The 13,140-nt window shown below is 47.2% G+C and overlaps 1 protein-coding gene across 1 annotated transcript in view; it reads right to left on the bottom strand.

Moving 5' to 3' along the window:
- Positions 1 to 3,311, bottom strand: part of LOC137527291 (uncharacterized) — a 31,973-nt gene extending 28,662 nt beyond the window's left edge. Inside the window, exons 1-2 of the mRNA XM_068247799.1 lie at positions 3,209 to 3,311; positions 2,597 to 2,778 (exon numbers count right to left, since the gene is read on the bottom strand). Coding sequence (XP_068103900.1) covers positions 2,597 to 2,778; positions 3,209 to 3,311 — 285 coding nt within the window. The remainder of the gene's footprint in view (positions 1 to 2,596; positions 2,779 to 3,208) is intronic.
- Between the last annotated feature and the right edge of the window lie 9,829 nt (positions 3,312 to 13,140).

Here is a 13,140-nt window from a genome sequence, read left to right as displayed (position 1 = left end):
CAACTATTGGGTATCGAAGCTAGACACCTGGCACGAACTGGCAATGTACGCAATAGAGGTGCTGGCTTGCCCGGCAGCCAGCGTTATGTCGGAACGCTGTTTCAGTGCTGCCGGAGGCATCGTCACAGATCGGCGTATCCGCCTCTCCACAGAAAATGCAGACCGTCTGACTCAAATTAAAATGAATCAATCCTGGATTGGAAACGACTACGCAACACTCCCGGACCCCAACCAAGTAACATGAACAATGAACATCTGTGATGGGTTAGCGTTTCCGGTCCCTGTTTATTGAACCTCTCATCTGTATTACATTTATGACTGCATGGCGACAAAATGCAAATTGCTATCCGCACGCTTCTTGTCCTCATGCAAGGCCTGGGTTGTTGTGTCTCAAAGCGTGGCCTTCTCCTCCTGCGCCGCCCTCCTCCTGTTCCATCACGTGTGCTGCTGCTGGGTTAGCGATACCGGTCCCTTTTCCTGGAACCTCTTATCTGTATTACATTTATGACTGCATGCCGACAAAAAGCATGTTACCTGTGCAAAGAAAACAGACATTTCCCGCATTTAAAAGACAGTTTTCCCTTTGAAACTTTAAAATCGATTTTCTCAAAAACTATAAGCTCTTTTTGCAAAAATTTTTCCTCTTGTACCCACTCCCAAGGTGCACATACCCTGTAAATTTGGGGTATGTAGCATGTAAGGAGGCTTTACAAAGCACGAAAGTTCGGGTCCCCATTGACTTCCATTATGTTCGAAGTTCGGCTCGAACACCCGAACATCGCGACCATGTTCGGCCCGAACCCGAACATCTAGATGTTCGCCCAACACTACACGTGACCCGTTCGGCCAATCACAGCGCTAGCCGAACGTTCGGGGAACGTTCGGCCATGCGCTCTTATTTCGGCCATATGGCCGAACAGTTTGGCCGAACACCATCAGATGTTCGGCCGAACTCGAACATCACCCGAACAGGGTAATGTTCTGCAGAACCCGAACAGTGGCGAACACTGTTCGCCCAACACTACTCCTAACTACCTATCATCAGCTATCCCACCAATTTTGTATATAGGAGAGGTGTGACAGTCACGAAAGCTTGTGGGTTTCAGTCTGGTGTTGGAGAGAGGAGAGAACGACCCATTATAGTTGATTCAACATAAAACAATAGTCTTTTTAAAGACTGTATATATATAAGACTGTGAGAGAGTTAGGTGGTGATTGATTAGCTGAGTGTAGTGCAAGTTTTTTTGTTTGTTTGTTTTCTAAGTTCATTTTTTTTTCTTTATTTTGTTTTTGATTTATTTTCTTTATTTCTTTTACTTTGGTTCTGTCGCTCATACCGCTTCCCCAATAAAGTTTTTGGCCCCAAAGCGATGGAGCGAGAGCAGCAGCAATTTCCTGCCACTCCTAAAAGAAAATGGAGTGATGGTGGTGTTGGTGGATCACGTCAAGTATGTGATCAGGTTGAGGGTGGCAGCAGCAGCACGAAGCGTTCCCCCCTGGTCAGAGATGTCTTCCCTCTGTTCACAAGCTAGTGGCAGCAGCACCAGTAGTGGCCAGGTTCCTCATGACCAGAACCCGACCGCAGCTGCTTCTCTTGACGAGGTTGCTTCCTCCCAGTACTCACCTCCAGAATTAAAGCACACCTATGTTGTTGAGAGATGTGCAGAAGGATTGGGAGGAGGCTTTGGAGGAGACTGTGGGACCAAGAAGTGGTGGGTTCTGTGGTGACAGAAATGGCCCCTGTGTTTTCTTCATCTAGTAGTAATTCCTCACAACTGGGAGCTTGTGTCATCACCATTGTACATCACCACCAGTCAACTACAGAGGTGTTTTGTGGCCAGGTGGAGGGTCCATAGGAGTCACATATGGGTTCCAATGATTTGATTGAACTGGATGATATTTTGGATGATGAGGTGGCTGATCCACCGTGGTTGCCATCTGGTGGGTTAGGCATTAGCAGGCGTGAGCAGCGTGGAGAAACAGAGCAGATGGTTGGCCAGCAGCCTGCAAGTGTTTCCCGTCTGTCAGTACCCACCAGCCCAATGCTGAGCATCGACGTGCTAGAACAAGTCACACCACTCACACCACTGCTCCACGTGCACGCACGTCCCCTGCATGGAATTATTTTACTGTTCTGGAAGAGGATGAATCCAGGGCAGTTTGTTCCGTGTGCCATAAATCGGTGAGCAGAGGCAAATCAGGCAGCAAGTTCGGCACTTCAGGGCTGATAAGCCATCTGCGCAACCACCACAGATGGGAGTTCGAATATGTAAAGAATTACAATAAGATGGGTGGAGAAAAAGCAGCAGCAACAGGCCCCTCCTCTTCTTTTTCTACTCGTCCTGTCCCTATCCAACCTGCTCAGTCCCATTCGAGTTCAAATCCCTCTGCATGCCAGGCTGGAAGAGGACTCCAGACCTTGGCAAGCACCTCATCATAACACTTGTTGGTTTCCTCTGAATCACCAGTGTTCCAGTGTCAGGCCTCTGTGCCAGAAATGTTGCAGAGGAAGTGGATGCTCCCTGCAACTGATCCATTTGTTGTGAAAAATAATGCGCTCCTGGCAAGGCTGTTGGGCCAATAGCTGCTGCCTTACCAGTTTGTGGACTGTGGTCCCTTCCGCAGACTGATGAACAGTGTTGCTCCACAATGGCGGATCCCCAGCCGCCATTATTTTGCCAGGAATGCTATCCCTGCCCTTCACCAGGACATTGTGGAGTATGTCGGCCGGTCTATGGATCACGCTGTCGGTGGCAAAGTGCACTTCACTATGGATGGCTGGAGCAGCAGGCATGGGCAGGGAAAGTATCTAACTTTTACCGCCCATTGGGCCACCCTTTATGGTGCTGCTGAGGAGGGTGCAACATCAGGGGCATCTCAGATGGTGGTGCCGCCACGTGGGTTGAAGGGGAGGCCTGTTCTACTTCCCTCTGCTACCTGTTCTGTCCAAGGCCAGTCCGCCGTTGCTGAGCCTCCCAGCAAGTGGTCCCGCTCCTACACTGGTCTGCAGCACCATTGATGCTAAGCAGTGCTGAAACTCGAAACCATGGAACGAGAACAGGCAAACTGGATCCTTAATCCTTGCAGCCTTACAGGATCAGATTCGGCAGTGCCTTTTCCCCCAAAAAACTGGAAAAAGGTGTAGTGGTGTCTGATAATGGTGCCAACATGCTGGCCGCCATTTCGGAAGGTGACTACACTCACTTACCTTGCTTGGCCCACGTCTTCAACTTTGTTGTCCAGAAATTTCTACGAACTTTTGATGGGTTGAAGGACGCTGTGGCCTCAGCTTGAAAAGTGTCAGCCCACATACGTCGCTTCGCAACCGCCTTCGCTGCCTTGAAACTGCTGCAGCGCCGCCATAGCCTGCCGCAGCACAGGCTTATTTATGATTGTCTGAGGCGGTGGAACTCCACCCTCCACATGCTAGAGAGGTTGTGGGAGCAGCGAATGGTGGTCAGGCTATCCCTGTCTCAGACATCTTCCTCCAGAACAGGGCCACTGGACTACATTACTGGGGACCAGTGGCAGCTGATTGGACAGGTCTGTAAAGTGTTGGAGCTGTTTCAGCAGGCAACAAAATTGGTCAGTGAGGAGCACAGCAGCATATCAGAAGTGCTCCCTATTATCTTCATGCTAGACAAGGCTCTTGACAAAGTGCTCAGACAGGGGGAGGAAGCCCTACTGAACAGTGGTCAGTCAAGTGGGGGAGTGAGTGAGCATGCTCAAGTCCTGGATGAGGAGGCAGAGCTTGTGGAAGCGGAAGAGCCCATTGTCCAGGGGTGCGAAGTAGATTCTGATGATGTTGAGCTGAAGCATGACGACAGTTCTGACAGCCAGGAAGAGGTGATTAATGGCAGACATCTCTTCCCTATGGCTGCGCATATGATCCAGTGCCTCCGTAAGGACTAAGGACCCCCGGATTAAAACTCTAAAATCAAGGCTTGACATGTGGCCACCATCTTAGATCCCCGTTGCAAGGGGAAAATGCGGCAGTTCATACCCCCCTCCCAAGCAGACACCAGGATGAGCCAAATCCGGGATGCCCTTCTTCATTGGTTAGAAGATGCGTTTCCGGCACCTGTATCCCGGGACCAAGCTACCAAGCCTCATCATATTCAACAAAGGTCTGGTGGTCCACCTCCCAGCAGCAGCACCAAAAGCCAATCTGGGAACCTGCTGAGTATGTTGAAGACATTTTATCAGCCAATGCCAGATACTCCTTCTAGCAGCAGCACCACCAGCGGGCAAAGTAGTCACCGCCAGCGGCTGGCCCATATGGTGATTACTTGGGATCGGCCAGTGCTCCAGATAATATGGAGAGTAATGATGACCCCATGGAGTATTGGACAAAACAACTGGATACCTGGCCTGAACTTGCTCAGTATGCACTGGAGGGTCTTGCATGCCCCGCCGCCAGTGTTCTTTCTGAGCGAGTATTTAGTGCTGCAGGTGGGGTGGTCACCGACCAACGGACCCGTCTGTCCACAGACAATGTGGACATACTAACGTTCATAAAAATGAACAAGTCATGGATCAGTGATAATTATAAGGCCCCTCTCACTGATTCACGATGAAGATTGAACAGACTAAAATTTTGCTGTAATGACTGCCATGGAACCACCTCTAGGTCCCATGGCCTACTACAACTCCTGCTGCTCCCCCAAAAAATGATAATGACTGTTGTGAAACCACCTCTAGGTCCCATGGCCTACGACAACTCCTGCTGCTCCAAAAAAAATTGTAATGACTGCCGTGGAACCACCTCTAGGTCCCATGGCCTACGACAACTCCTGCTGCTCCAAACAAAAATTGTGATGACCATTGTGAAACCACCTCTAGGTCCCATGGCCTACGACAACTCCTGCTGCTCCAAAAAAAAATTGTAATCAGGATTGTGATTCAGCCACCACTAAAGCCAAAGTTATCAGCAGGACTGCCAGGGAACTGGTATTTGTTTAAAAGGAAACATCCATTACGTTCCCTTTAACATTGTGTAAATTGTTCCACCGGAATGTGGAATTCCATGGAATACCGCAGAGATCCCCCGGAATGTAGCGGTTACGGAATTTCGTTACCTTGGAATCCGGAATTTCCGCTATATCGAAATTGTCTTTTCCGATCATACCTACTGGACACTCATGCGAAATGCCTGCAGGATCATGCACCGTTTGAAGAGGTGACAAAACTGGTGAGTCGCAGTGAAGGTGCCATCAACGACTTGATCCCATATGCTTTCTTGCTGGAGCGTGCCGTGCGTAGAGTGATGGATCAAGCTGTGGAGGAGCGTGAACAGGAAGAGGCGGAAGAGTGGGAAAAATCATTAACAGAACCAGATGTTTCCTCAAAGCCTGCAGCAGCACAGAGGAGGGGGTTGGAGGAGAAAGAGTCATCTGGGGAAGAGGAGTCAGATGAGGAAGGTGGTTTTTTTTAGAAGAAGGGGGTGGAAGAACAACCGCAGTACGCAAGTATACCAGCACTGGAGTGCTGGTATACTTGAATTCTGGACTTATACTTTGGTGGTCTGCCTATACCACAATACCAAGCACCCTGCCTTAGATGGTGTGCCCAGTCACAGCTTTTCTTCTCTCAACCGCAGTACGCGTCGCAGGGGGCTTGTGCTGCTCACCTTTCTGGTGGTATTGTTCGTGGCTGGGGGGAGGAGGAAAACTTACCTGACAACACTGAGGAAGAGAAGGAGGAGATGGATAGTACGTTGGCACCCAACTTTGTGCAGATAGTGTCTTTCATGCTGTCCAGCCTGTTGAGGGACCCCCGTATAAAAAAACTCAAGGGGAATTACCTGTACTGGGTGGCAACACTACTAGACCCTCGGTATAAGCACAAAGTGGCAGAGATGTTTCCAAATCACCAGAAGGCAAAAAGGATGCAGCACTTGCACAACAAGCTGGCAAGTATGCTTTACAGTGCGTTTAAGGGTGATGTCACACAGCACAACGGAATAAAGGTGCCACTGCCAGTAATCTTCCTCCTCCTCCCATGTCCACACAGGCAAGGACAGGACGCTCCAGCGATCTAATGGTGATGTCGGACCGTTCGGGCCATCTCTATTGACTGCCTGCCCCAAGACTAAGTCGGTCCACACACAGCATCTCTGCCTGCAGGCCACTTGACTGCCTTCTCCGCCACCACCAACAGGGTTCATGATGACAGGTGGATTCCAGAATTTTTGAAGCCGCTGCTAGCAGTGGCCACTAACAAAAATAATAATTTTTCTGGTGCGTGTACATGCCTGCCTAAAAATTTCTGACTGCACTGCGGCTGCAACAACAAAACAAAAGGAATGTACATGTGTCAATTCCCCTTCGTGATCATTACCTTGCCGCCGTGAAGGGGCTTGCATATCACAATGAAGCAATGACCGCCGGCTATATGAGTATGTTGGGGGGCACACCCAAGATAAAAAGATTGTTGCTTCATTGTGGACAGACCAAATTCGATCAGCTGGACAGTCACTGTTGTCCATTGATCATTTAACTACCTCAGCCTGGCGACCATATGGCTTGCACTCTCGCCATGGTGCGCACCAGTCCAGCACGGCCATCACTATGCAAACAGCTGCTTGCGGTGCGTTACACAGTGAGTTTGGTCTGTCAGTGTGAAGCAGTACTCTAATTACACTCAATGATGGATGTATACACACGCGAGATCTTTTAAAGCACTTTATGCCTCAAATTTAGCAATGCCCTTAAAACGCTGCTGTGCATCAAATCCGGATTTTTCCCTGGGACTTTAGCCATGTATCCCACTCCGCCATGCCCCCTCCAGGTGTTAGACCCCTTGAAACCTCTTTTCCATAATTTTTGTGGCCAGAATTAAAGTTTAAATTTTTGAAAGTTCGCCTGCCCATTGAAGTCTATCGCAGTTTGTGACGTTCGTGCAAACCCGAACTTTTGCGGAAGTCCGCGCTCGAGGTTTGCAAACCTAAAATCGGAGGTTCGAGCCATCTCCAGTGACCAGGCTATTTTTTACAATTTAGGCCACTACAGCTTTAAAGCCTCGCTGCAGGAACGTACAACTCAGCACAGAAGTGATTCCCTCCCTCCCCCTTTTTCTGCCCACCAACAGAGCTTTCTGTTGGTGGGCTCTAATCCCTGCTGGGATGTGTGTTTATTTTTTTGTATATTTATTTATAGTTTTTTAAATAAATATACCTATTCTTCTTATTTTTTTTTTATCCCTCCCTACCTCCCCCGCTAGCCAATCAGCATATGAGAGCCGATCGCTCCTGTGTCTCTCAGCTAAACAGGCGTGTCACACGGCTGTCCCTAGTACAGCGCTGCTATAGATCGCAGCACTGTATAGTGTAAATAGACTCTGGTTTCGCCGTCTAAAAGTCTCCTAGCAGCAATCGCCACTGGGAGGCTGATGGCTGAGCAGAGCTCCATCATTCAAGCAGAGAAGCACGCGCAATCTCCTGCAAAATCCCGCCCGAGGAATTGACGCCAATTGGCATTAGGCGGTCCTGGGCCTTCATACCCATCGGCATGATGCAGTTGTTAGGTGGTTAAATATGTCAAATGAAAATAACAAATACATTTTTTGGGCACTTTATAAAAAAACGTACTTCCTGTCTTTGTGTATAAATAGTTTCCTTCTAGAAACATCCCTGGCCACTTGTCATTTTGAAGTCAAGTACTTGAAGTTCTTAACTGTTATAATTCTCGGTTGTGGTTAACACGTACATCGGGCAGTAGAAGAGAAACATAATACAAAATTACAGCTCTGTGATCAGAAGAAATAGAAAGAGATTGAAAAAATTAATGCGCTCAATACCATAGCAGCAAAAAGCAAAAGCAAAGAACAAACAAATCCACATAAACAAAAACTGATATCAAAGAAAGGGAGGGATGACATAAAAATATTAATCTTCAATGAACATACAACAAAATGTTACAGAAAATTTAGCTCATACCCCACAATGGGAGAAGCTTTAAATGCAGGTAATGGGGCAGGATCAGCAGTTCCCCACCTGCTGTGGCTAATCTTTTAGTGCAGAGAGAAAGTTCTGACTTTAGTTCCCCTTTAATCTGAAATGCATTAACCTTTAGTCTCCGTGTGAAGTGATTAACAAAGTGGACTTTGAATATGGACACTAGAGTCCAGAAGATGTCTTGTGTATAGTATCTGACATGGTCTTACCTTACACAGGCTCCAGCGGCGACTGCCAGACTGCGCAGCCTTCCTCCTCCAGCAGCGTCCCCATGGCTGTACACAAGCAAGCGCGCACAGGCAGCCTTGTTAGGCGGGCGCTCGCGGCCATCATTTGCTCTTATGCAGTGCAGTGTCGCCACTAGCCAATCAGGCCATAGCTAAATTAAAGAGGCAGACTGACCTATTCAATACTCTCTTGTTTGTAGCTTGGGATTATGGGAATTGTAGTCCTACTAGTGTGGGCGGATTCTGAGTACATGGAGGGTTATTTAAAGGGCCTCACCAGAGTTCTTCACCCCCGTGATAGTGTTAGCTGCTTTGTGTTACTCCACTGGGTGTGATAATTATTATTGTGGATTTCCATAAGACTTTGCTTGCTTGTGTCAGAAGTCATTATTTGTGGATGGTGCATGCAAGAATTACTCACATGATAATCTGTGAGCATTGCAGCTGAGCCCATATTCTCAGCCACAGCTATTTTGAAATTCGTGTTGAAAAAGTTCAGGTATGGCTATATTTTTAGCATTTTTGAAGGGGGGGCTGAGCACATGAGGTCTGCAAGAAGAACTATGCGCTTGTATAAGGCTGTAACCACAGGAAGTCTACTTGATTTAATACTACAAGTTTTATGTAGCCAACTGTTTTAAGATACAGCAAACTTTTATTTCTGAAAAGTACTACAGCCTCCTGTCACCTGAGGAAGGGGAGGGAGGGTGGGTAGTCGTCATTAATAAATACAGCTAACAAAGATTGGGGGGGAGGCTGTCATTCATGAATACTGCCAACAAAGATTTTCACAAAATACACTTTTTTTTGTGTAAACATCAACTTTCGTCGAAATGTGTTTTTGAGTGTCAAAATGTGTTTTCGAACGCCCATATGTTTTTGCAGATGTTTTCATCTGTGTGAAAATGTAAAAATTCACAAAAACTATAGCCAAATAAACAGGACATATTCACTCACTGCTAGTTGTATAGCTCCACTGGCTAAAAACCTTTAGGGTTTGGGAACTAACGTGCTTGGAGGAGGCCACCCAATACAGATGAAATACTTAAAAACTGTTTAAAAGCTAAGTATAACTTACATCAATGATGGAAAAATACCAGGAAGTGCAACTATAATATAAACGTTTATTGATGACTTTCACGACAACACATTTCGTGAATGTCCTGCTGCTTCTTCAGGTCAATAAAACATGTCTTGACAAAAATAGAAAATGGGTAAGAGCACCTAATTAAAATAGTTAGGCACCCCTAGCTATCTTCTATTTACCCTAAGGGCTCGTTTCCACTAGTGCGGCTCGTAGACGCACGCCGGCACTGAGCGGGTGGGCGGGATCGCAGGTGAATCCCATGAGCCGTGCCATGCACGGCTATGTGAATCGCAGCCTCTGCCGCAAATTCTGTAGGGGTTCCGGCCGAATCGCTACTGCAAGCGGTTCGGCTGGCGGCGCCGTTATCCCCTATGGCAGAGTTTTCCCGCGCGATTTGCCTGCGGATTCACGTCCGTTTCTGCAAAAGTGGAGACGGGCACTAAGACACTTTTTATTCACCTGAAGAAATGGGGTGATGCACATGAAATTTGACTTCAAGTGATCAGTGAGTGTTTGTATTATTTTTCCACCTCCTGACATTGATGTAATTGACTTACATTTTGAACAGTTTTTAAGCATTTTATCTCTGGCACCTTTGCGCTCAAATTTCACACTATAAATAATAATCTGTACAGGTGCCTATGGGGTGTCCAAATTCCTGCCAATAATTTGTATATATTGCAAAAATACTTCATGCATGTCCCTTTAAGGCTGGGTGCACACATAACGTGACAGGCTGCGTTTTAAATCATGTGCAAGTTTTTTTGTATGCATTTTTGCTGCGTTTTTGGTGCATTTTTCATTAGCATTTTTTACCGCAGATGCATTTTTCAAGCATGTTTGGTGCTTTTTAATGCATTTGCTGGTCGCATGTACAATACTCATATGCGTTTTTCATGCGTTTTACAATTTATGCAAATAACTAGGAAAACAACAGGAAGCGGAAATACATCACATTTTTTTTATCAAAACGCCTATAAAAAAGCATGGGAAACGCATGAAAAATGCATACCATTACCATAGAAATCACTGGGCCCCCCTGCGAAAATTTGGATGACCCCTCATAGGTGCCAAATAATCGTAATGGAGCAGCGTTTCACTATAAAATAATTGTAATGGGGCAGCAGTTAACCATAAAATAATCGTAATGCAGTGATGTTTCACCATAAAATAATCATAATGTGTGCAGCATTTCACCTGAAATGAATCGTAAAGTGGGCAACATTTCACCAGAAATTAATCGTAAAGTGGGCAGCATTTTACCAGAAAATAATGCACCTGCAAAAAAAATAATTTACTCACCTGGCAGAAGTCTTCTCTCCAGGCCTGCCTGTGGCACGCAGCTCCCCTTCTGCTCAAATCTCACGCGCTGAGATGAATAGCAGGGCTACGGGAATATGGTGCCCGAAGCCCTGTACTGGAGACACAAATAGTCTCCAGTGCAGGGTTTCGGACACCATCTTCCCGTAGCCCTGCTCTGCTTCCCTGCAGGCTGAGGTGAGCTGCGGGTTGCTGGGAAAGAACTGGCACAGCGTCTATCAGACTCCACGGCCAGTTCAACACAGGGGTCCCACAATTGGGGGCGGCAGCGCTCCCCCAGCACACGGTGGTTCTACTCCTGCCCCCACAAGACCACCCTGGGCGCCCCCCCCCCCCCCCCCACAGCTGAGGAGGTTGTAGCCCCTGTAGTTACAACCCTGGGGTCAACTGAGTGCTATGTGAACTGAGCTTCCACACCACAGGTTCCCTGTACCAGGTCCTTAGAAAGGACAGAGAGGGACAGTGCGAAGAGAGACAGAGTCCCCTTTGGATACTGGGGGTGACCTGGCCAGAGTACCCTTGTGGAATGTCCAATGGACCTTTGCTTTGGTAAATGAATCCAGCCCTGTGGAGGAGAGCAGGACCTCCTGGAGGCTTTGCTGGGCTGTCTGTATCCAGGGTTGCGGTGTAAGCTAGCATGTTCTGACCTGTGAGCTGCAGGATCCAGGTGTCTAGGGCTAGCATATTTCAGAGCCATGTGGAAGGGCCTTACTGTGCTGATGGTACTGGGCCTTGCAGCTGTGGGTACAGGGCCATGGTGACTGGAGCCCAGTGGTCCATGAGCTAGGCTGGTGCCTGCTAGATCACCCAGTGTACTCCCAGTGTGCGGCTATAGCTTCAGTGTGCAGCCGCTGCTGGAACTTATCCCCTACATCAGGGCAGTTTCTAGGCTAAATTGCACCCAGGGTGAGGGTTTAAAAATTGCGCCCCCTTCCCCCCCTGCGTTACGATTATTTTCTGGTGAAAGATTGCCGCATTACAATTATTTTATGGTTAAACATTGCTGCGTGACAATTATTTTCTGGTGAGTGGTGAAAGATTGCCGCATTACGATTATTCTCTAGTGAAACATTGCCACGTTACGATTATTTTTTAGTGAAACATTGCTGCATCACAATTATTTTCTAGTGAAAGATTGCAGCTTTACGATTATTTTCTGGTGAAAGATTGCCGCATTGTGATTATTTTCTGGTGAACCATTGCCGCATTATGGTTTATTTATGGTGAAACATTGGCGCATTATGATTACTTTATGGTGAAACATTGCCGCATTATGAGTATTTTCATGGGAGGCTCACGACGGGGGCGGGGGGGGGGGAGGGGGGGCACTGGACAGGGGTGGGCCCCAGGCTGAAACTTTCCAGGTGGGCCCTTAGTGTCCCAGTCTGACCCTGTTTGCCGGTCTGTGCCCAGGTTTGTCGCCCTGCCCTGCATTTTATCTCCACTGGGGTATCTCTGCTAAGTATGTTAGCTACTTGCCTGGAGTAAAGATCTTAAAATACACATTAGACAGTAAGGATCTTATGCTAGGTACGCACAATACAATTTTCTGACAGATTTACTGTCTGATCGATTATTTCTGACAGGTCCGATCTGATTCCAAAATCAATCGGAAATCAGATTGAATCTAAATCTGTCAAAAATAATTGATCGTGTGTACCTAGCATTATATTAACAGAGATGTTATATCACTTACCTCTCAGCTACCGTGCCTAGGGAAACCTTGCTATTATAACCCAATCAAAAGGGGAAGCAATTTTTGCCAGCTAATATATAATTGTATTTTTTCCTTTTTAATAAATCCAATACAAATCTTCAGAGTCACTTGTGGTCTTCAGGGATTATGATTATTTATCTGTGGCCAACAGACTGGATTGATGAATATTTGTGTGCAATCACATTGGTCAGACAGTCCACTGAGCACATTTGCCAGAAATTGAAAGTGAGGATATCTTCAGTTTCTTCATGTTAGAGTTGCAGGAAATTGTGTTACTACAGCTACAAATAAACAGCTACAAACTTCCTTTCAAAGGTTTTCTGCAGCCACATAAACCAGACTGAAGGCTTGTATATGTCCAGCCTGCCCCATACAAATTCTCCTGACCCTGATGCACAAAACTTCTGTCGTGAGCCATTATATTCTCTTATCATGTATCACCTTACCTCTGCAACACATGTTGGCCCTTATGCAATTCACTTTTTCTCCTGAGTTTTCTCCTACGTGATATTTTCAAGCTTGTCAATAAAATGTCATTTAACCCTTTCTGGACCAGCACCCTCTGCCCCCTTAAGGACCAGAGGGTGCTGGTCCAGCAAACCGCTGCTTCCGGACGAATCGCCGCAAGTTACCATCGCTCCCGCCGGACACGTCGCTCTATCCCTGCCGCAGGATGCTCTCTCTGCCGTCGCTATGACAGCAGAGCGCTGTGCACCGGTCAGGAGTCGCTTTCATTGGCTCCTGACATTGTCACTCCATGTAAGCTAATGAAAATGGCTCCTGCCTCAGGGCATCACATTGCGGCGGGGGCAGAGCGGACCGAGCGGCGGGGACG

Source organism: Hyperolius riggenbachi, chromosome 8, assembly GCF_040937935.1.
Source record: "Hyperolius riggenbachi isolate aHypRig1 chromosome 8, aHypRig1.pri, whole genome shotgun sequence".
Classification (NCBI taxonomy): domain Eukaryota; kingdom Metazoa; phylum Chordata; class Amphibia; order Anura; family Hyperoliidae; genus Hyperolius; species Hyperolius riggenbachi.
This window is presented reverse-complemented; position numbering and strand designations above follow the sequence as displayed.